This window comes from Petaurus breviceps, unplaced genomic scaffold (assembly GCF_028583685.1).
Source record: "Petaurus breviceps papuanus isolate PSGF00001 unplaced genomic scaffold, PetGlider_PUasm1.0 90692, whole genome shotgun sequence".
Classification (NCBI taxonomy): domain Eukaryota; kingdom Metazoa; phylum Chordata; class Mammalia; order Diprotodontia; family Petauridae; genus Petaurus; species Petaurus breviceps.
Genome location: NW_027187313.1, coordinates 9311338 through 9336482, shown reverse-complemented (window position 1 = coordinate 9336482; position 25145 = coordinate 9311338). Strand labels below are relative to the sequence as shown.

Below are 25145 nucleotides of genomic sequence, written 5' to 3'. Positions count from 1 at the left end.
CTTCCCCATTGTTCACTGGTTTCCCAATATCATAGACAATGGTCTGGCAAACATATCTGCCAGTTCTTTCCATACCCAAAGATATAGTTCACCTAGGCCAAGTGACTTTAAATTTGTAAGAGTAATCAGGTGCTCTCTGACTATTTTCTTATTCATTATATTCATTAAATCCCTATTAGCTACTTTTTGTTCTATCATTTCTAGGACAAAGAGTTTTCTCCTCGGAGAAAGATAGAATAAAAATAAGAGTTTATCCCAACCACACTAAGGAGTGGTGGTCCTGTACCTTCTTTGAACCTCCTCTTGCCCCCAACATAGCTTTTTAAAAGTCTTTTCAGAATGCACCCATCGCTCCTCTCTCTGACTTCCAACTCCTGAATCTTGTTGAGTGAAAGAGGGGTTTTTGGTGCAGAGGGATTGATGAAGGAATGGTTCAGTCAGATGTTTAAGAGAGATTAATTAAGAATCACAGACTCCTTGAGAGATGAGGTGAATGATAGCATTTTGGCTGAAATTGTTCATCCAGGAGCAGGTTTAGAGGAAAGATATTATGTTAGTATTGAGTTTATCCAGGTAGAGGTGTAGGCAATTGGAGCTGTAGGTCTGTATCTCAGAGAATCAATAAAGTCTAGAAGTATAGACTTGGGATCCTATGCATAGATATAGTGATCAGGGAGAGAATAAGCTATGCCTTATTGCTCCTACAACCATCCCTTGTCATTGGAATGGAACTAGAGAGTGTGGTAGAGGAGGTAAAAAAGTTCCCCACCAGTATTAACCCAAGTCTGGTCAGTTTGACCAGAGGATACTTACCTAGTCAGTGAGCATGATAAAAAGTAAGAAATACGATGGGTGTCTATCATAAATTAGAAGAACATTGAATTGTAGAAATCACCATCTGCTACCTTCTATGCCCAGCCTGGCTAAGAGGATGCCCATAATCCTCCAGTACAGGAGAGAAAGTTTCTAATTGTAATACTTGTACCACAAAGCCATATATGTTGTGTATGGAAGATAGGTTTGCAGTGGCCATCAGAGATAGTAAATCAGCTGGAATTTATACATGGGACAGAGTGGGAATTTTAAGGGATTGTAGCCCTCCTCTGTAAAGAAATTCACTGAGCATAGTATCTGCCCACAGATGGTAGATGAGGCTAGAAAAAATAGTTGAGAGCTATTGCCATCCTCTGCAAGAGAATGGCTAGCTAGAATGTCCATGATAATTATTAGGGATTAGGAAATAACTAATATGACATAGATAACTGAAGACAAAATTGAGATGTGATGGAACAGCTGAGATCCAAGGCCACAAAAGAAAGAGATGAGATTCAGTACCTGGTGGGGAGAAAGTGTCTGGAAGCAACAATGCCTGGAAGGGAGCAGGCCCCTCAAAGACATAAAATTTGTTTTATTCCAAAAATGTTTAATAACATTTAAAAAATTTAAAAGAAAACATTAATAGCCCTGCTTCATGGAAGTATTAGTTTTTTTTTTCTATCACTGGGCCCTGGTTACATGTGTTCCTTGTATATGTGCCCTTCCCCATGGGTACCCTGATGGGAGAATGTGCTAAAGTGGAAAGATGCTTGATGAAGGAAACCCATCCAGTAGGCTATAGCAATACCCAAGGTACGAGGCTAGGAGGAGAGGAACTAGACTTGTGATTTCATTGGCATGTGGGGAATACATGTAAACAGTTAAATATATACATGATTTTTTGAGGAGGGAGAGACATTCCATTGTAGAGAACAGGAAAAGGGCTTCCCCTACAAAGTAGCATTGTGAGTCTATCCTCAAAGGAAGTCAGGAATTCTAAGAAGCAAAGAGAAGGCATTCCAGGCATAGGAGACAGCCTGGGCAAAAGTATGAAGGTAGGAAATGGAATATTAAATTAGAGAAACAACAAGGAGATCAATTTGATTAGAACATGAAAAAGAACAGTGTGATATTTCTGAAAATGAAGGCTAGAGTCAGAATGTGGTAGGATTTAGATGCCAAACTAAGGAGTTTGTATTTTATATTGTAGGCAACAAGTGAGCACCAAAGGTTCTTGGGCAAGGTTCATGCTCAGGCTAGAGCTTTAGGGAGATTATTTTGGCAGTTGTGTGTAAGATAATTTGGAGAAGATGAAATACTAGAAAGCTAATAATCTAGCTGGAAAGTTGTTTCAATAGTCTAGGTTGGTAAGGACCTGAATTTAAAGAATTAACTGAAAGTTCAGAATCTTTGGTGGATCTATAAAAGCATCATTTGGGGATATACTTCATTGATGCAGACTCCAACTTCTCCATGTTTCTTTGTCTTGTGTAATTCTTGTCCTGTCTTGGCTTTAATAGCCAATGATCTCAGTGATGTGAGTCCTCCTTCTGATCATTTATTTCACAACCCATCCATGAGTTTATGTAGCTTATTTCTATATCCTCCTGACAATCCTTCATGGAGGTTTACCGGCCTTCCTCTATGGATATATATTGTGTAGATGACAATAAATCACATGGACTGTGCATTAGTTCTTCCTCACTCTTGCCACATGACAGGTCTGCCATCTATGATGGGATCCTTTATCCCTCCTCTCTTGTTCACTTATTCATTCATAATGCATTGTAGCCTTCCCACACTTATCATGAGCCTCTCTATTGTACTTTGGGTGATTTCACATTTTTTCAGAATATGGTATTTCATAGCTCATAGTGACATAGCATCACTGGAAGTATATTGTTGTTTAAAAAGTGAGTCTTTGTTTGGGGGGAAAGCTTGGAGTCATTTAAAGCACTGGAAATTTCCTATAGGCAATCCTTACTGCTTTCTTCTTTCTGTTATTTTTTGAGCGTCTATACAGACTAAGATATAAGTACTATAGAACCAGTTGTGTTATTTCAACTATTCAACTATTTGAACCAATATTCAAACATTCGACTATATACCACAATATATAAAACATTAATTTTTATCCATCTAGTTTTCCCCAAACTTTTGAATAATTTTAGATTCCATTTAAGAAACTCCTTAGGGTCCTTAAGAAATGAACACAAAGGAACAAGCAGTCCCCAAACAGGAGCATCTAAAAAATGTTCCCTCTTTCATGGAGTCCCCCATAAATATGGATGCCACACAAGACATCCTCCACAACAATGGCAAACATATTTGGCAACCATATGTTTCCCTGTAATTAATTAGTTGATTAATATCAATAATAAAAGATTCATACTTCCCCCTTCCTCCTATTTCTTCCCAAACATGCACAAAATTTTGTGTCTGTGTAAATTAAAAAAAAATTCTTTATGACAAATATACACAGTTAAGCAAAAAATTCCTACATTGTTTGTGTCAAAAAAGGTGTATTTTCCTCTACAACTTGAGTTCTTCACCTCTATGTCAGATAATAAATATCAGGCTTCATAGTGAATCCTCTGGAATCATGGATGGTCATTGCATTGATCAGAATTCTTAAATCTTTCAAAGTTCTTTGTCCTTATGTGTTATTGCCATTGCTGTATAAATAGCTCTGTTGGTTTTGCTCACTTGGGTCTCCATCAGTTCATGCAACTCTTCCCCATCTCTTACATCATTTCTTACAATGCAAAAATGTTTTATTATATTTTATAGTAGTTAACACTTATATAGTGCTTTAAGACTTGCAGAACACTATTTTGTGTACTGTCTCATAATGTGTTGGTCCATTCTTTAATTGATGAGCACCCACTTAGTTTCTAACTCTTTGCCACTACAAAAGAATTGTCATAAATATCTGTGTACGTATTGGTCCTGGGAACAAACCTAATAGTGGTAGCTTTTGTTGTGGGTGAGTGATAAAGGGTTAGTTTAGTAACATTTTGGTCAGAGTTCCCAATTACTTTGTAGAAAAACTGGACCAATAATTCACAGCTCCATCAAAATAAATGTATCTTTTCTCTCTCCACATTCATTCCAACAATTGTCATTTTTCTTGTTGTCAGCTTTTTACATTTGATAGATGTGGAATGGAACCCCAGAATTGCTTTAATTTTCTTTTCTCTAGTTATTAGAGATTGTGAGCATTTTTTAAAGTATGGTTGTTGATCACATGAATTTCTCACTCTGAAAAAAAATGCCTATTCATCTATTTTGACCATTTTAACTAAGGGAAATGACTCTTGTTCCTACACATTTGAATCAGTACATTATATATCTTACATTGCCATTTATTGACATATGGTCAATTAACAAACCTTTAATTTATCAAGAACTTACTATATATCAAGTATTGTGCTGGGTATATGAAGGCAAAAGTGAGATAGTGTTTACTCTTAAGGAGCTTACATTGTATTAATGAAAATAATATGTTCAAGTAACAATAATAATAGCTAAGATTTATATAGTACAAGCATTTGCAAATATTATCTCCCTTTATCCTTCCAATACCCCCTTGGAGCCAGGTGCTATTATCCTCTTTTTACAAGTGAGAAAACTGAGGCAGACAGGTTAAGTGACTTGCCCAGGTTCATACAGCTAGTGTCTAAGACCAGACTTGAACTCAGGTCTTTCTGACTCCAAGAAGTATATATGTATATGCAAAATAAACACAAAGTAATGGGATATGGGAGAAATTAATGGCTGGGTGTATCAGAAAAGGCCTCCCATTGAAGATGGTGTTTGAACTGAAATTTGGAGAGAAAGGGGGAATTCAATGACACAGAGGTGAGGACAAAGTGCAAACCAAATATAGGGTTAAGCAGAAGATGAAAGATAGAGTGTTCTTTATTCGGCAAGAAGGCCAGAAGGGAAGTGATTCATAACCAAGTTAAAAGGTAGGTTGTGAAGGGCTTTAAAAGTCAAATAGAGGATTCTGTATTAGATCCTAAAGGGATTGAGGAGTCATTGAATCTTATTAAGCAGATTGATAACATAACCACTCCTGCATTAGAAAAGTCGTTTTAGCTGCTCAGGGGGAGCTTTGTTAGAATGGGGAAAAACTTGAGGCCATTGTGAGGGTAAAGGTAAGAGATGATGAGATAAATGTGGTGGTCCTCTGAGTAAGAAGTGGAATTTTTAAAATTCCAAAAAAAAATATTTTGATTACTTAAGGAATTTGGTTCAACAATACCTTTTCCCCCCTTTCCTCCAGGAATGTATACAAGGACTATCGCTTTCTTGAGTTGGCATGTGACTCCCAAGAAGATGTAGATAGCTGGAAGGCATCTCTGCTCCGAGCTGGTGTCTATCCTGACAAATCTTTAGTAAGTTGAATATGTCTTATTTTTGTTTACTCTATTAAAGAAAATACTCCATTTAGCTGATGGGATACATCTTTCTCAATATCTTTATTGACCAGAAAAGAATTTATCCTACTTAAACTTAACATAGATCTTCTTCACTATTGGATTGTTTGGTTTGGAATTTAATCTTCAAACTTACCAAATAAATTCACTTTACCATAGTGTCCTACCAAGAGAAAACTTTTTTTGAATTTCAAAGAAACCCTTTTACCTTGTAAACAGTACATACTTATACATGCCTGCATTATTATGTCTATGGCATAGATGCAAGTAGGGCTAAAGCCCTAGAAAGCATCAATAACATAATTGAATTTATATATCATTTAATATAATAAATAATTTGGTGTCTGCCTTGACTATATAGATGTATACCCATACAAAAGCTTGGACTGAAGTTCCTATTTCTATTGTTTCAACTAATATGCTCTCACCCACACAGGTTTAAATCCTCAGCATCATCTTTGATTGCCCTCTCCCTCATCCTCCTCATCTAATAACTTTGACAGATTCTCTTCATTCTACCTCTTCATTATCTCTCACATCTCTCTGCTTGTTTCCACTCACACTGCCACAATCCTAGTTAAGACCATCATCTCTTTCCTGGACTATTATAATAGCCACCTAAATGATTACCTTACCTCCAGGCTCTATCTTCCTCAGGCATTCCCTATTAAAAAAAAAAAAACACACAAACAAATCTCCAGTTGTTTCCCGTTGAGATAAAATGTGAATAACTCACCTTGGCATTTCAAGCTGTTTACATTCTTATCCTGACCTTCCTATTTCACATTAATTGTTTTCATTCATTCTACTTACCCAGCAAACTAGACTATTATCTGTTTCTCTAACTTATACTATCTCCCTTCTCCATTCATTTGCTCCAGGCTATCTCTGTATCCCTAGAATATTTTTTGCTGTCATCTCCACCTTTCAGAATCTTTCTCTTTCTTCAAGACTCATCTCAGATGCCACTTTCATCATCTTTCCCTGATCCTCTCAAGTGAAAATGCTATCTTCCTCTTTAAATATTCTTAGAGAATTTTGCATTATCTATGTCCTCATCACTCTTTACTTAGCAGCCTACCAACAAGTATTGATTAAAGATTTATGATCTACTAATCATATTCATGTTTTATTTCCTGTACCCTGCCTCTAGTAGAAGTATAAAGCTCTTGAGGGCAGGGAGCATTTAGCATTATAAGTGCTTAACACAGTACTTTGCACATACTAACTAGACTCAAATTTGCTTATTTGAAGTTCAAATGTACAACACTGGATGGAACACATCATAAGAATAGGATTTGCAAGAACTGGATTGTTTTCAGTGCCTCTGATTTTCTTTGTACCCTTCCAATTGACTTCTCAGAGTGATAAAATCATTTTCTTAGCAGCCACTTAATATTATTGAACAGTAGGAGTTTCCCACCTAGTAAGAAAACTGAGTTTGAATCTGGGATGAAGTAAAACATTCTTTTTATAACTCCTTAATAGAATAGTGACCAATAATTTAAAACATAGTCCTTGTTAAAAAAAAAAAAAAAGGTTTGCACTGCTAGGTAGAAATATACATTCAAAGAGAAATCTTTTTGATAATCATCATTTTTATCAGGGATATTGACATATAATGAAAGTCTATATTGTAATCATTTTAGTTCCAAATGAATAAATTAAAAAGAATTTTATATATTCACAGAGGCAGTGTCTTTTCCCATAACAGAGAGATGCATATACATAAGCACACAGTATATAACTTTATTCTTTGCTAAGTATCTATGGAAGAAAAGCAAAGAGAACTTTCTGACATAGTCCTGTTGGATTACAAAGATGTTTTTGAAATGATACACAAATATTCGTTATCTACATATGAAGTGTGAATTCCCAAGTTCAATAGTTTTCCTTTCCTAGAAAGTCTTTCACTAGATTCACTGGTATTTTTAATAAGTGATGAAACTTTGCACAATACATTGGGTAAAGATTGCCAAAGAAATTAGAGGAAATCCTAGAGAAGACATCAAAACTAACAAAGAAGGTTCGGAAGCTTTGCCAACCTTAAGTATGAATGGATGAAATTTCAGAAATAGGTGAAATTAATAGGCCTGAGATTCTATCACAAAATGATTTATCTCTCTTCTTTGCTCTCCTTTACCACTTGGTAGGTGGTGTGGTAGAAAGAGGTCTGGGCCTGGAGTCCAGAGACCTGAGCTTATATCCCGTGCTTACAGTTACTAGCTGTATGACCACAGCCAAGTCCTTTCACCCAAGTCTCTATTTTCACATCTGAAAAATAGAAACAATGATGCTTTCACTACCAACATCAAGAGGTTGTGGTGAGAAAAAAGCTATGTAAATGTGTTGTTATTATTTTCACAGAAACTCATCATTCAATTGAAACTGCTCTCAAAAGTTACTAATGATCTGTTCATTTTTAAAAACCTAATGGTCTTTTCTCAGTCTCATCCTTCTTGAATTTTCTGCAGCTTTTGATGCTAATATCACCTCTTCTCTCTGGAGTTTTGGAACACTTCTTTTTTTCTTTGATGCTCTCTTCTCTCTGGAGTTTTGGAACACTTCTCTCTCCTGGTTCTCTTATCTGTGTGATCATTTTTTCTCTGTCTCTTCTATTGGATCTTCATCCATGCCATGACCTCTAAGTGTGGGTGTGACCCAAGGTTCTGTCCTGGACTCTGTTTTCGTCTCTTCTCTTCTTTCACTTAGTAATCTCATCAGCTCCCATGGTTCAATGATCAATTCTATGCAGATATCTCTTAGACCTACTTACCCAGCCTGAACAGCTCTCTTGGATTCCAGTCTGCCATCTCCAAGTGCTTATTAAACATCTTTTGCTGGATGCTCCACCAACATCTTAAATTCAACATATACAAAACCAAACCCGTTCTCTCATCCTCCATATCTTTCCCTCTTCCTAAGTTTCCTATAACTGCCATTTTCCCAGTCACTGGGCCTGCAGCCTAGGTACCGTCTTTGAGTTCTTACTCTCTCTCGTTTCTCCCATATCCAATCAGTTGTCAAGTATCCTCTCTTCTGTATGACCCCCTTCTCTTATGACACTGCAACCATCCTGGATCAGGCCGTCATCACCTCATGCCTAGATGATTGTAACAACCTGCTAGTCAGGCTCCTTGCCTCAAGTTCTTTTCCCCTTCCAAGGAACTTGCTCTTCCTTGCATGTAACATTCCATCTCCCAAATCTGAGAGTTTTAACAGATTCTCTTCCATGCCTAAAACACTTGGCTTTCTCATCTCCACCCTCTAGTTTCCCTAGCTTCTTTCAAGTCAAAGTTTCACTTTCAACAAGAAGCCCGTCCCACCCTTCCCTCTGAGACTGCCCCAGCTGATCTTGCCTGTATCTGGTTTGTACATAGCTGTTTGCTTGGTGTCCTCCCTCCGGACAGTGTGAGCTCTTCGAGCGTAGCTTCTGTAAAAGTTGGTTTTGCCTTTCTTTTGATTTCTGACACCTAGTACAGTGCCTGGAAAACAGAAGGTATTTAACAAATGATAGCTGGCTGAAATGATTCTTGAAGACCAGTGACTAGGTTCTAGAGGAGAGGCGTTCTACTTCAGCAGATGGACTCGTCACATTGATGAAATCTCAGATACTCAAAATTTTGAAGTTTTTAGTTATTATTTTCTCTTTTCAGCTATCTATTCTATGCCTCCATGGTCCTAATCCTTCAGATATGGACTCTGATCATATTTATAACTGTAGGTTATATGGTTATACAAAACAAATAATATGTCAGAAATACTATCGATAAAAAGTTTCTATTTGATGTTAGGTGATTCTGTACCACATTACAATACCTGCTAAAGATGTAAAACTGCTATTGATTTTAATTGATTTATTTAAAAGTCTGTAGCATTCGGGAGGTAGTAAAATAGTAAAGCTTCTCTCTACGCTATGGCAACTATACATTCTTTCTCTAAGAAAAGTAAGTGTACTTTTAATGTAAACAAAGGAATATCCTAAAATCATTTGTCCCCATTTTTGGTTGGTTCAGAGAATTAAATCGCCCTGGCTATTGTATTGTTCTAAAGAACCAGTTTGTTATAATGCATACCTCCTGAAATGACAAACTGGAAAGCTGCTTTTATATTTCAGGAAGAGAGTGAAGAAGGGAACAGACATTTATTAAGCCCCTACTAGATGCTAGGAATGTGCTAAGTGCTTTACAAATCATAACATTCTTCCATACAAAAACAAATAGTGCTATAGGAGCATTCCATTAAAATTAAGGAGCAGGGAGAGGAGAGAAATGGACAATCCATAAATGTTAATTGATATTAATACAGTGCTGATTGAATGTCTCTGTGTGCTTAGTAGATACTATATTCATATGACAAGACTAACAGAGCATGCTTTCTATGTAAACTCACCAGCATGTAAACACTTTTCTTTTCAGTTCAGCTAGCACTGCTTCAAATAGAATTTAGAACATCTTATCCCCAACTGGCCAATTCAGCTCTGTCTTAATGGCATTTTTTAAAAAATGAAGTCATGTCAGAGATCTAAACTTGACCTATTGACATTACAAAAAAGGGAAATTTTAAAGTACTTCTGTTTTGTCACTTCAAGATTTTTATAAGTCTCTCACACCAGACAATTGAGTAATTATTGAACTAAAAGCCAAGGGGGAAAAAGCAAAGTACTGTATTTGCGCATTTTATGTATTTAAAGAACAGTGAATCCTCTTTATGACATCATTGTGACCACTGCAGAGTGAACCATCTGCCCCTACAGTGTGAAAGCCAGTCATTGCATAATGTACGAAAACACTTGGTTAAATCCCTGAAACTTATTTTAGCAGATCAAAAGCTGCACTGCTGTGGAATGCAATAAACCCCCACGGTTTGAGGTATTTTCAGTAATATTGCAATTCTTTGGAGAACTGGGGCCCCATTATTCTCGAAAGTAGTCTCTTGTTTCTGATAAAGCCCAATGTGGAGACTTTTATTGCCTTATTGAAAAGTTGGCATGATCTCTGCAACAGAATCCTGTTTCCCTCATTCATTCCTGTACCCTTCATTAACTCCTCAGGAAAATGAGGAATGTTAACAAACAGTCGTGTCTATGGCAACCTAGTGTCCAACTTTAGCTGAACAATACAAAAACAAAACCAAAAACAAACTAGGCACCTCGCTACAATAATTTATCAGCATCTTTAGCTATTTTTTTTTATTCAGTACAGCTTATGATAGCAGTAATAGCCCCTGGATCAGGCAAGGTCTCTGTGGTCTCTAATTAGCATTATTTTTCCAGGAAATAACCTTTCTTTGGGGGATTATTGCTTCACCACCATATAGTCCCAGAGTACCCAGAAGGTTTCTTTTTATGTTGTTTTTCCCTCTGTGTCTTTCATGAGCTTAAAACTAGCTGCCAGCTATCTAGCCTGACCTGTTATTCTGTCCCATTCTCATCCTATCCCCCACATGCTTATATTTTAGTTATAGCACTCTTTGACCACAACATCTTTACTAGAAATTCCTTTAGGGACCCTTGCAAGAGGGTTTTCAGAACCATCCCTGCCCATAGCCCTTCACTTCTCTCACTCCCCCATAGGATTTTCCCTTGTGAGGACTTGGGCTGCCCTTCTAGTAATGAATCATTGTTTTTTTTTTATTTTTTAAACCATATGTGAGTTAAATTCGTTGATATAAATCACACTCTTGTAGTTTCAGTTTGAAACAGGATATCCATTTACCAGCTGACTACTACTGCTCTCTGTATCTCTATCCAGATATCCTTCTTTAAAAAATGACTGCATCTTTGTGACCAACCTTTCCAGCCCCAATTTCTCAAATGTGGACTACTGTTTATTTTGGCTATATCCCCACTATACAGTCAGCACTCTCCATACCAGCCCATGGAAAAACTTATAATTAAAAAAAAAAATAAAGGAATACAGATGTTTGTCCTAACGTGTTCTGCTTACTCTACCACCCACTCCTTCCCTCTGCACCCTTTTTCATTTTTTCTTCTTCTTCTTCTTAGAAGCCAAGGATGCAATGTTTGTTTAAAAACACATTGGCTGTTGAAACTTTCCACTCCTTGGCATATTGGAGGAGGGGCTGTCACAAAAGGACAAATAGGCATGTTAAATGGCTTGTCTTTCAAGCTAACAGTTCACTTATTACCAGCTCATGAGGAATGGGGGTGGAAAATGATTCCTTTTGGCTCTGTCCCCATCCCCAAACTATTTTGAATAGAAAGAGAATCATTTTGTAATAATTTTCTGCTGTTATGAATGTATGATTCAGTCCATTTTAGTTGACCTTCTGAATTGCCGATGTATTCTGGAATCTTGTGTCCATGTTTGTTGTTAATATACTAAATTAAGTGCCTCATTTTTGCTTTTGCTATAGCAAGAGGTTCCACAACTTTGAAACAAATCAGAGTTTAACATATTTCCTTCTTTTTTTTCCTTGCGGCTACATGCACAGGGGAACAACAAAGTAAGTTCTTTGTCCTGTTGCGGTTCATTCTCCCTCTTTCACGTTTATCTTACCATTTTTTTTTGTCAGGAGATCTAGAATTTCTGTGCAATTTCAAATGACTGTTGTCTGTCACAATGTTCAAAAGATATGTTTTCAAACATCAGTGAAAAAATTACTTGTAGTACTATAATGACCCTTCTGTTCTAACATTTTGGAAGGGAAATGTTTAGTGTTCTTCAGGCCTGGTTTATAAGGAAGTTCAGAGAAGTTGATATTATGAGGGAATGAAGTGACACTGAGAGCAAAGATTATGAAGATTTAATAATAAGGACCCTTCTGTGGAAAGGTTACTACAATCTGATGAAACTCATTGCAGCTGGGTTTTTTGACCAAATATCAAAGCTCCCATGTTAATGGGCAGTTATAAAAACCCCAAACTAGAGTCTTAAATAACAGGATTGCTGGTGTTATTGGCTAAACTGAACTAGATCAGTACTCTAGCTTTGAAGGTGCCTTAAAATGGATGGAGGAGGGTGGGGTCAACATTTGACTTGGCTTCTGCACCCTTGATGCATTCCAGCTGGACAGAAGCAGAAGGGTGTGGGGAATAGAGGGGGAGAATTGAAATGTGTATGATAGATTTTGTGAAACCAGGCAACACATATAAATGTTGAAAACCATTTTCATGTTGCTCTAGTAGATAAAGTGGCAATTTCACAATTTGCTGAATTTTCATTTTTAATGAAAATATTCTATACTTTTAAATTGTAACATTACTGTTGAATAGGAAGATATCCAACATGTTGGCTTTTCTTGTTTTTTTCACGTACACTTGTCTGGTGCTTCATCATATGAGGTTGCCCAGTAAAGGGTCACTGCTGAATGCGCTAGGGGTTGAGCTGCGTGAGGACCACTTCACATGGGCCGGCTTGTGTGTTGTGACCCAGCTGGAGGTCATCATACTTGCTCCTCATCTGCTCTACCTATCGAACATAAAACGAATGTGGGGAATCGTTTGCAGCTTGATTCAATGGAATGTTTGAAAATGCACTATGCTGAGTAAATGGTTTACGTTGAAAATGTGTCACCTTATAAATACCTTGAATATATGAATGGAATATTGACATAACTTCTTATGACCCAGGTAATAACATGGCTAGGGTAAAGTAATATCACAACAGAAGAACAAAATCAGCATTCATTAAGGAACAAGGGGGTGAATGAAGTCCATTACAGTGCTTTTTGAATAAAAGGGATCTAATGAGTTTGAAGGTAGCCTAGAACTTCTGGGGCAGAAGGTGATGATTATGGTGACTAATATGTTCATTCTCTTTTTTGTGTGTTTGTTTAAGAAATTGTGATGGGAATATGTGTTTGTCCCCATAGTAGCTAATTAATTATTTTTTAAAAATACTCTAATTTCTTGAGTATGAAGGATGTTCTATATCAGAAATTGTATTGATTTATAGCATTAGACTGTTTTCCTGAAAGTTCACAAATTTACCAGAGCAGCCTGATTTTAAATACTTTAATTTAATCCATAGCAATCTAATATGGAGTGTGAATATGTTTAGGGCTAGGGAACGAATGGTTAAAATTGTGGGAGAGCATTAATTTCTTTGAGGGGCAGAATGGTATATTTAGAGGATTGGCCTCAGAACAAGGAAAACCTGGTTTTAAATCATTCTTCTGACATGTACTGACTTTGTGACCCTCAGCAAGTCACTTAATATTTCAGTCCCCCCAAACAACTTTCTAAGACTCTCAGTTGAAGAGATGTTGCTAATCTACATTAGTAATGGTAGTTTCTTCATCTGAAGGGTGCCTAAACAAATGAAATCACAAACCCAGAGTCTATCCTTATTAACTCCTTTAAGACTAGAATAGTATTTCCCAAATTACTTCTCTTGTTTCACTATTTTACTAAGGACTGATAAGAGCTGATATGCTTCCAGAAATGAAACATTGAGCTACACACTCATTGGCAGGATTTCTTTTTCTGTTATAGTAAACTTTGTTATCAGGCATTGATATGGAATGTTGTACTTAGATAAATAAAATATATTAAAAATAACTTTTATTATAGAGAACAAATGAATTTTCTAAGAATTATAATAAATAACACAACAGTAAAAATCTGAAATGATTGGAATTGAATCATTAATAATCCAGAAATCACTTCAGGATTTTTTATAGTTAGTGCCCTGAGCAGCATAGTTATGAACATCAATTATTACTGTACTGGCAAACCACAGGAGTGCTGGTTAATAGAGAGTTCTGGTTGTCATAATGCCAGGCAAACAAACTTTATTGTATTTTCTTAAAGTTATGGAAGGGGACCTTTGGAGAGTATAGTGTTATAAATTTTGAGCTCAAAGAGACCTTAAATATCCTAAGTCCATCACCTTCTTTTTATAGGTGAAGAAACTGAGTCTCAGAGAGATTAAGTGAGTTGTCCCAAGGACTTAAAATTATTAGGCAGCAGAGCCAGGATTTGAAGGCAGGTCTTTTAACTAATTAAAAAAATTAAATCCAACATTCTTTTCACTATACTATAATACTTTTTAAATTCTCTAATGTTATTTTACAATATATCCCTACTTCATTTTTAATTTTTAAAAATTAAATATGAGTTATTTATGAATGTGAGCCTGTGTGAAAATATGCTTTGTTTATACACTGAAAATAAGCAAGTTATAGTGAACTCAGACCCTTGCATGAGCGAGCTCATATGCATAACGGACAGCACATCTGTATGCCATTTTCTTTTGACTTACAATTTCAGTATAAGTGGAATGTATTGGAATACAAGCCATGTAGTCTCCAGAGGAAAGAACTAGATTTTTAGGCATTTCAGTTCTGCTTTCCTCACTCATACTAGAAGGAAATTCTGTCCAAAAATGTCACCAAGACAGTATATATGACTTGTTCCTTTTCATTAGCCAGCTGTTAAAGGGGACTCAACTTTGTTTTCTCAAAAACCACTCTCTTTAGTAATTGAAAGAGAGAGAAAAGGAGAGACATTAAGCATTTATTAAACACCTAGACTTACTTAATAAAAAGCTAGATGTGCGAATTAAGCACATTTGAGACTTTCATTTGTGATTTGTTTTACATTGGTACCTCTAATATACCAAAAGTATGATGAAAACTTCCAGCACATTAGATAGATAAGAACAGAAGCAGATGAGAAGAGCTTGAAGGGGATGTGATATGTCAGAAATCACAGATTTCTGAAAGTATTAAAATCATGTTGTTGGTTTTTCCAACATGGCAAATATGAAAATGTTCTGCATGACTTCTCATGTAAAATTCACATCATATTACTTACCTTCTCACTGGGGAGGGGAGGGATGGAAGGACAAAGGATTTGGAGCTCAATTTTTTTTTTTCGATGAATGCTAAAAATAAAGAAATTTTTTTAAAACCAAGTATTAAAATCTGCAAGATTTTTGATGTCAACTAGCTATGAGAGGCTATAATTACATTGCATAAAGAGTTGGCCTTGAAGTTAAGGAGATATGGGTTCAAGATCTATCTCTGACATAAACTGACTCAGCAACCCTAGGCAAGTCATTGAACTTCTCTCCTTAGAAAGCCCCAAGAAGCTCTCTGAGACTGTCAGTTGCAAAGCTCCTCTGCCTTTCTCATGGGTAGGTCCCTATACCAACTGAATCATAGACCTACTCCTCCCCCAGACCCACCCCCTTTCAAAAAAAAAAACCAACCAATCCTGGATACATAGCTATCAGACGCAGAGAGTTCAAAATGGTGAATATTCTTCCAGTACTACAGTAAAGTGAAATGGATCAATCCATATTCCATCAATGTTGAAAACATTATGTTTAGAAAAATATAAATCATTATCTGGAACAGATCTAATCCGATCTTCTCATTTTGTAGGTGAGGAAACTGAGACCGAGATATTAAATGATGAGTAGAACCCAGATCTTTTAACTGTCCAGACAGTACTCTTCCCTCTTCCTAATGCTCCCTCTTTTTACAGGGTATTATGCATTTCACATACTACATCACATTTTCTCAATGAGAATTTATTTAAATCTTAGTCTTCCTTTTTTAAAATTAAAATACTCCAAAGTATAATGGAAAAACTCATGATAGAAGTTTGTTTAAATTTATGTCATGAATGTAAAATGGCTACAAGAAACCCGGATCCATTTTCTTCTTCTTTGGATACTATTGTTTTAATTTTTTCTTCTGCTTTTAAAAAACAAAATTATTGTTTTGAATAGAGATTAGCTACTAGGAAAAAAAAATTCTTTCCAGGTCCATTACTTGTTTTTCCCCCTTGAAAATGTTTTACTGTTGGCATAGTGACATCCTTAATTGCTTAAGATTAGAGTCTATCTCCTCCCTGGATGCTTTTCACTGGATCAGGGATTTCAGTTTAACTGTTTTGTTAAGAGGACCAGACATCTGGGATTGCCTGAGTCAGTCTTAGGAATGTGAGTGTATATATGCAACTGCAGGGTGACTTTTTTAAAGGAGTACCAGTGTGATTCAGTATTAGTTGAATTCTTCCCTAATATTTCCATATGAACAGTGACATTTCAAAAAATTTAGTCTAATATTAAATAAAAAGTAATCTCTACTTTCTTTGTCCTGCTTCTCTTGAATGAGGCTACCTCCCTTTTTTTCAATATGATGCTATTTATTACCTTCACATTACAAGTTCTTTATATTTGCCCCCTTTTGTTTGTATTCCCCCAGTAAAGCAGATAGAAAATTCCAAAAATGTAAATGTTTTCTCTCTTTTAACTAGGAAAGGGTGATTCTTGAACTAAGTAGAGATACTAAAAGATTAAATAAATGTCTTTTCAACATGATGGAGAAAGCCATACTACCTAGAATCCTACCAGATATGTTCTCAAATTACAGATTGATTTTGGTGGAGGAAATGAGTTGTTTCACATATGTTAGAACTAGATGAAAGAACATTAAGCTGAGAAAGGAATGCTTCAAATGTTAATATGTGAAGAAAAACAGACTAAATTAAACTGCTTCCCTTGTGACCTTTTCAAATAGCTTTAAAGGAAAAATTTACAATCATTTTCATAAACCTTGGTCATTTCCAACTGAAGGACAGTTGTTTTTCCCAGCAGCAGCAGCACAATGGTGACTGCCCAGAGTAGTGAGAAAGAGCATATATGGATGAGAAATGAGACAGAGGCATGCCAGAATAGAGGAAAGGAAATAAGCTGCTTTCTGAGCCATCATTCATGCTTCTGGTTATGTAAAAATAAATTTATCAAATCAAAGTTTTGTTCTTATTTGTCAGAAGACTTCGATATTTTAAAAAGAAAAACCAATAAAAAAGCCTAGTTAGGCTACTTTAAAGGAAAAAAAAATGCATCACATTACTCTCCTAGCATGTGCCTGTAAACCTGGTTGACTTTGTCAAATTCTATCAATAGGAAAGACAGTGTTACTTAGAGTTAGAAACTTTGAGATCTGTATGACTTAGGATAAACAATGGGTGGGAAATACAAAGAGTCTTTTAGTTTTGTATCCATAGCAATGATTTGCAAAGGCATAGCATGTGCCAAACAGAACAGCATCAAAATGCATTACATTCATGTTACCAGATGTTGAATATATGTAACATTTCCACAGACTGTACTCTACAGTTTTACTCTCCATCTCCTACATGTGTCCTCTTTGGGTATGAATAGGTTTATGTAAGAGAGTAAAGATAGATTAATTAAAATCATTCACCACTACTGGAAAAAAAAAATCCTGAAATCACATTCTTCTTAATAGTGGGTCAGTAAGTATCAACTTTAGAGATGAGGGATGACTCAGTCCTACAGCATAGCTGTAGCCTCTCTAAGATATAAAATAGCATTATGTTTTCAGAAAAATCCAAATTGTTTTTGTCCAGGCAATCTAGTTAGCTTTGTTTATTTCTTTTGCATAATTCGTCCATGTGCTTCTCACCCTATTTTCCTGGAGAGGGTCTAGGGAATTTAATTGCCTGGAATACAGGCAGAGACCATATGTTCCCTAAGTTTGTTCATAAAAGTTTCATTACCCAATAAGGATATCATTAAAGTTAAAAGAAAAGATGAAAACTCACTAGCCTCAAAAGTGTTACTTCCATGTGGATGTAAAAATGAATTGTCTATCTTAATCATCTCAATATTACACTTCTTTCTTTCTTTCTTTTTTCTTCCTACCTTTCTTTCTTCCTTTCTACCTTTTTCTTCCTTTCTTCCTTCCTTCCTTCCTTCCTTCCTTCCTTTCTTTCTTTCTTTCTTTCTTTTTCTCTCTCTTTCTTTTTCTTTCTTACTTTCTCCACAGTCCACAGGACTTAAAATACTATTATTTATCCCCATTCTCTACCTCTAAGTTTAAGAACTAGCAAGTGGTGGGTAGATGAGATAGGGGAAGTATACAGTTCGCTGATAGGAGACTTTAAGAAGGTAACAATTCACTGTGAACTCTGCCCCTAGCCACACAAATCTGGCTAAGTTGAATCTCTAGAATATTATGTATTAATTTCCCAAAAGTGTAGGGAATTCATAGAAATACAAAGGTATGGAGTCAGGAAGATCAGGATTTAAGTTCAGCCCTTGAAACAGCTTTTTTGACCCTAGGCAAACCATTTGACTTCCTTTGGCCTTAAGCAACTACAAAGGACTTTTATTTACTAAGTCATGGACAGGTAGTGATCTGTACAGGTAAAGAGAGTTCAAACACATTCAAGAAATCACAATTTCATGTATGTATTCATAAATTACTATATAAAAGATAAGATATAGTTAAAATATAGTTCCATATAAAATATAGGAATTCCCATTGCATTTTACAAACAAATCAATAAACATTTATTAGGTAACTTCTCTGTACCAGTCAAGGATCTAGGAGCTAGGATACAAAGACCAGAATAAATCAGTCTTGTCTTCAGGGGGCTTACATTCTATTGGAGGAGACATGAGCATAGATAAGGTTATATAAAATAGATTCCCCCAAAAAATAATAATACAGAGTAATTTTGGTGAACAGTTCAGGTAGCCAAAGAAATCAGGAAAGGACTTTTGTAGGAGGGGACTTTGAGCTAAACTTTAAAGGTAATTTCTAAGAGGTAGAGGCAAGAAGGGAATGGCTTCCAGGCATGAGGAACAGCAAGTACAAAGGTACATAGGTGAGAGGTAGGATATTGTGTGTAAGGGACAGCAAGAAGGCCAATTTGGACCATAACATACATGGAGAATAGTAATTTCTAATAAGTAAAGAAAGGAAAGGTGTGTTAGAATTAGGTTACAAATATCTTTGAAATCTCTTTAGAGTTCACATTTGCATAGTAGCAAAGTCCAAAACTCAAAAAATTCTCAGTTAGATTTACTAATCACTTCTAATACTACTCCTAGGCAAAACAAGAATTCAGGAACAATGTACACTATCTCAGGGGCTTCCAAGAAGAAGTACTACATATTCTTAAGGATGAAGAACAATGAGTCCCAAGGAACTTTCTGAATTCTGATGACATATCCAAGAACTTCCAAAGTTCTGGGATAGTATCATCAGGGTCTGAGGGGAGTTGGAGGTCAAGGCAAGAGTGCTGGTTTGACTTGCCTGGCACATGATGTCTCCTGTCTCTCCCTCAGGGTACCTTACTGCTTCATCTAGGCTGGCTTCTCTGCCTGCCCTGTGTCTGGCATCTGGTTGGCAGGAACCATTTACCTAAATGATGGCTGTGAGGTATGGGAAAGAAAGTGGACTGGAAGTTAGTTTTGGAGGGAGCTAGCACTCCCAGGGCTTCAGTGCTCATCTGCTTTTGAGGGGTCCTTGGTCATGCATCATTGCTTGCATTGATGAGGAAGGCAGACCCTTTCTTCACACTGATTTCTTCCCTCTATGGTGGCTATTGAGACTTGGCTGGAAAAAGGTATAGTGGTTTGGGAGACATAACTGTTCTGAAGGTTCTTGAGTTCATGGTCCTGGGCTGTCTCCATCAGGGCCTGAGGGAAGATGGTGGTCAAAGTAGTCATACTGGTTGAACTTGCCTGGCATATGCTGCCTCTTATCTCCCCTTCAAGATACCTTGATGCTTCAGCTAGGCCAGTATGGTGCCAACACTAGTTTGCCTACACTGTGTTTAGCAACTGGTTCACAATTTGGTGGGGAAGGCTGGCCCCTTCTCCATCAGAGTTGTTTATTTAGATGATTGTTTTTCTGTATAGTTCTTGTAGACAGGATTCTAATAATAAGAATCAATTTTCAACATTTATATATACTTCAAGGTGATATGTGTTGTTTAATCATACAGTCCCATCTAACTTTTCATGACCCTGTGGACCATGCTGTCCATAGGGTTTCCTTGGCAAAGATACTGGAATAGTTTGCCATTTCCTTCTCCAGTCGGATTAAGACAAACAGAGGTTAAGTGACTTGCCCAGGATCACACAACTGGTAAGTGTGTGAGCTAGTAAGAATCCAGATTTGAACTCAGATCTTCCTGATTCCAGGCCTAGCACTCTATCCACTGAGCTACTTAACTACCTCCAAGGTTTATATGTGTGTATGTATGTATATATGTGTGTGTGTGTATGTATATATGTGTGTGTGTGTGTGTGTGTGTGAATAATCCTATGAGACCATTACAACAGCTCTGTATTGGTGGTATTATCTCACTTTATAAATGAGGAAATAGGCTCAAAATGTTAAATGACTAACTCATGATCATTTATCTAGTAAGTGTCAGAAATAGGATTTGAACCTAGAACTAGAATCAATACTAAGATTCTTTTTCCCCACAATATTAGACTGCCTACTAAAGTGCACACTTTCTCAAACTATATTCATCCATTATGACTAGAGATACCAGTAAAATATATTAATCCCAACAATATTTTCCTCTAAAATTCATGAAATATATGTGTATGTAAAACAAACTAACTGAATTAGTAATTTTATGAGAAAATAAGTTTAATTTCCTGTATTTTGTTCCAAAATGTTCCTCATTGATATTTTCAGGAATATATTATCCTTCTAATTTCTCTTTCCCCAATCCAGTATATTTCAAGTTAATTCAATTCCACGAGCATTTATTAACTGCCTACTGTAAGCAAGGCACTGTGCTGGATGCTGGGGACAAAATAAGACAAACCCTTCCCTTAAGGACTTTATGTCCAACTAGAGTGATGCAACATGGATACAGATTCAAACTCTCAACAACTCATACAGCATGGGCTCTAGGCTCACTCTCCAAAGTCCCCCTCTAGACATCTCCCTCCAGGATTCGTGGGTGGTCCTGAGGCGTTGAGGCGCCTCCTGACGCTGTTTCTGACGAAGTTCCATTGCTCTACTTTCCATTGATATCCTTTAGCCGTCAACACTTACCTTTGGGGGGCTGCCCTTCCCTAAATGGGCATAGCACACAAACCCACGCCCACCCCCACGCCCGTGCAAAACACTTTGACACGTGTACAGAGTTCAGGGGAACCTAGGCTCAAGATTAGAGAGATCACATGGCGAAAGGAAAGTCAGTACCTGGCACTCCTTTTGCTGGAAATCATTTTCCCCCATCATGAAATCCCCATATGGTTTGGTGCAGCTTTCCACTGGGTTCCTTGGTGTATCTAATTTCACGTTGGCCCCCTATGCAGACACTGCCATTTGATCCTGAGGTTCTGAGAGCAGCACCTGGATATCACTAAGAGCCCAATTCTTCCTGTCGTCCAAAGTCACTCCCCAGTTAAGGGGAGAAGGAGGAAATAGAAGTTCTTTTTTCTTCCCCTAAACCTACGCAATTCTCTCTCCTAGTCTTGACTGGAACTACTTTGTCCTGATTCATCCCTAGAGTGTTCAGACTCCAGACCGGCTTACTATTGAATATAAGACCTGTAGGGCAAGACTAAGTCTCCTGAACCAATCCAAATATGCTTCCTGTGTAGCATTATTCTATTCCATCCAATGGCTTATTCAATAGACATGTCTAGATTATGTTCATACATAGTACGAGCCTCTACTGGTTGCTTCAATCAAGTAGTCCAGGTCTTCATTATTTATTAAGGTAGAGTTACAATACTCCAGACTGATAGACAGAGAGACACATTTAATTTTAGGGAGAGAATTATTCATTGGAATATTTAGGAAAAGCCTTGTGTGGACCTAAGCACCTGAGCTAAGCCTTCAAGAGAGTTTGAAATTCCAAAAGGTAGATGTGAGGAGAAAGAGGATTATAGACTAGACATGGTGGTAGCCTGGAAAATATGAGTGGGTTTGGTTTGGTTTCTTGGTTTCTTCCTGGAGACAATAGAGAGCCACTCTGTGGCACTCCTTCAGTGTCTGACTCTAACCTAGCTTTTCAGATGTATTTTGCATTGTTTCTCTTCACAAACTACATTCTAACTAACCTCGTCTACTTGTGTATGGAGACAACTCCACGCACAAAAATTTCATCTACTGCCTCCGTGTCTTTTCACAGAGAGATGGTGGAGGTGGGACAAACAAGATTTAGCATCTGATTTCAGAAAATATTCCCAGATTTGTTTGGGAAATGTTACTGTAGTAAAATTTTCTCTTAGTCATCAGCTTGGGAAGCCAGGTTACTTGGACATTAGTGTCATTCGTGTCCTCAGCACTTCTATACAGGCCGTGCCTGTGTCTAAGTCCTCAGAAGAAATTGATAGTCTCCTGAGTTCTGGTATTGTAAAACCTAACCTCTTCTGGGACAGTATGAATCACTTGCCATTACTCTGTCTTATCAAATGAAAAATTATGGTCAATACAATTCCTGAATAACTTCTCCATGTGTTCCATCTCCCAATATAGGATCAAGTGATTATTAAGCATTAATTCTACCTCCCTCTCTACTTCCCATATTCTTTAGTATATGAGAGAAGTGAAGATAAAGTTTGGGGAAGGAGAAAAGTAAGGTCCAGAGAATGGAACTAGGCAAAATTCAGAATTACAATGTTATAGGGAATTTATATTGAACTGATAGATGTATTTGGAGAACAGAGAGAAACACTAAAAATAAAAGGTAAGTACAAGTAAGCAACAAGAAATAGTAATTGAGGAGTGCCACAAATTAGGCCTTTGTTGTTTTTGTCTTGCAAGAAACCAGAAATTCTTATGGAATTATCATACAAAAGAGTCAGAGGTGATAGAATAAGTGAAATAAAGGAATTTAACCAAGGACTCAGTTAAGAAAATCTGTAAGTTAATTCTAGGAAAAAAGATTTAAATAAGTATTCTTAAACAACAGAAGCATATTAAAATGGGATGGATAAAAGAAACAATATGAAACTCTACGTTTCATGTGGAATGGACCTTTTTGGAAATCTGGTAAAGGTGATTAATGAACTCTGGATCAGAATAATGTTTTTTAAATGCATCAAATAAAATATGTAGGATTACAAAAGAAGCCAGTTACTTGAAACACAGTTATCCAAAAAAAAAAAAAGTGATTCATGGACTCCAGGTTAAGAACCCCTGCCTAGACTTTCTATAGAGGATATAAGATATGAAGAAAAGATAAATAAAAATTAAAGGGATATTTAAAAGAAGAAAAGAGGTAAAAGAATTATGTAGTAAAAGTGGAACTGACATTCCAAAATGTTATTGCATTCTGTTAACTCCTATCCATTTGCTTTGCTCAGTCAAATATTCTTTTCTCACTGTGTAACATATTGTTGGATAACAACATTGCAAGGTCCTAAACTCTCACATCCTTTTCTTGCCTGTGGCTTTCAATACTTTCTTTGTCTCAAGTGCTGACATTCTGTGTTCCCCAGCCTCTTCATCTTCCCAGACTAATCTTTCTTCCTTAAATTTCAGCTTTGTACCTGTCAGCAGCACTGCCACCAATCTGCTATATATACACCATTCTCTTCACTATATATATATATATGTATATATATATATATATATATACACACACACACACACACACACACACACCAAGAATGCTCTATTAAGTTAAATTTGTTGTCATATTGTCAAACTGTAGTTGTGAACTTCAGAACTAAGGTTACACACACACACACACACACACACACACACACACACACACATCATCCAATTCTAGACCAAGTTTGGAGTCCCTGATCGTCCACCATTTATTCTTACAGTGAGATCTAGAGATGATTGCATTCAGTCCTAAAGTAGAGGGTTGTTTGTTTGTTTTCATTTGAAAAGATCCTTATTTGCAATAGATCCATCTGTTTACTTGGTAGAAAAAAGTTTGGAGTTGGAACAGCAAGAGAGTAACTTTAGTGTTAGAAAACTTAATCAAGAAACCAGAAGAAATGGGGCGATTAGGTAGCACAGTGAATAGAGCACCGGCCCTGGAGTCAGGAGAACCTAAGGTCAAATCCAGTCTCTGACACTTAACACTTACTAGCCATGTGACCTTGGTCAAGTTATTTAACCCCAATTGCCCTGCCTTTCCCCCTGCAGGAAGAAAGGAAGGAAGGAAGGAAGGAAGGAAGGAAGGAAGGAAGGAAGGAAGGAAGGAAGGAAGGAAGGGAGGAAGGAAACAGATAGATAGATAGATAGATAGATAGATAGATAGATAGATAGATAGATAGATAGATAGATAGATAGATGCTGGTCCTGGTGGAATAAGGCCAGATTTTGCTTATGACATCCCAGTACTAGAACTTATCTTTTTTCAGGTACTGTGTGGGTTTCCTATTGGTTTTGTTCAGTTGTCTTCAGTCATGTGTGACTCTTCATGACCCCATTTGGGGTTTTCTTGGTAAAGATACTGGGGTAGTTTGACATTTCCTTCTCCAGCTCATTTAACAGATGAGGAAACTGAGGCAAACAGGGTTAAGTGACTTGCTAGTGGTCACACAGCTAGTAAGTGTGAAGCCAGATTTGAACTCAGGAAGGGGTCTTCCTGACTCCAGGCCTTTGCCTAACTACATATTATTAAGTGACCTAGACATCCCTTTGGCTCCTGTGTAAACTAAGAACAGTGCTAAATTAGGCAAAACTGATGGTTGTGCCATTAGCAGAGCTTTTTCATCTGAAACCAAAGAGAATACAGAATGAAGTAATGGTAGAACAGAGTGAAACAGGCCAGATTAATGGATTTGGTGCAGTTTGTGGAAGGTAAAAAGCAAGCAGTTTAGACTAAAACTCATTGGAAATGAAAACAAGTAGATATAAGCCTTCATATTAAGATTAAGTAAACTTATTTTTAAAAAATGCTCTGTTATAAGGTTTGGTTCTCTGGGAGGGAAAAGAAGGAGGAAGACAGGAGAAATTTTAGACAATGTAATAGCAAAATATATTAATGAAACTTTATTTTTAAAAGTTAGCAACCTAGACAGCTAGAGCCAGCAAGATAGATGATAGATAGACAGATAGATAGACAGGCAGACAGACAGATAGAAAGATAGGTAGACAGACAGGCAGATAGATAGATAGATAGATAGATAGATAGATAGATAGATAGATAGA

At 36.8% G+C, this 25145-nt stretch overlaps 1 protein-coding gene and 1 long non-coding RNA gene across 6 annotated transcripts in view; one reads left to right on the top strand and one right to left on the bottom strand.

Moving 5' to 3' along the window:
• The window catches only part of DNM3 (dynamin 3), a 708993-nt gene that overhangs the window by 506976 nt on the left and 176872 nt on the right, over window positions 1-25145 (top strand). For 4 of the 5 annotated variants that reach the window (XM_069065578.1, XM_069065580.1, XM_069065579.1 and 1 more), the window contains one exon: window positions 5105-5216. The exons of the other annotated variant lie outside the window; for it this stretch is intronic. In XM_069065578.1, coding sequence (XP_068921679.1) covers window positions 5105-5216 — 112 coding nt within the window. The remainder of the gene's footprint in view (window positions 1-5104; window positions 5217-25145) is intronic. 5 annotated transcript variants of the gene reach the window in all.
• The window catches only part of LOC138144230 (uncharacterized), a 17057-nt gene continuing 2369 nt past the window's right edge, over window positions 10458-25145 (bottom strand). The window contains exons 2-3 of the long non-coding RNA XR_011163894.1: window positions 15040-15109; window positions 10458-12691 (exon numbers count right to left, since the gene is read on the bottom strand). This is a non-coding gene — a long non-coding RNA (uncharacterized lncRNA). The remainder of the gene's footprint in view (window positions 12692-15039; window positions 15110-25145) is intronic.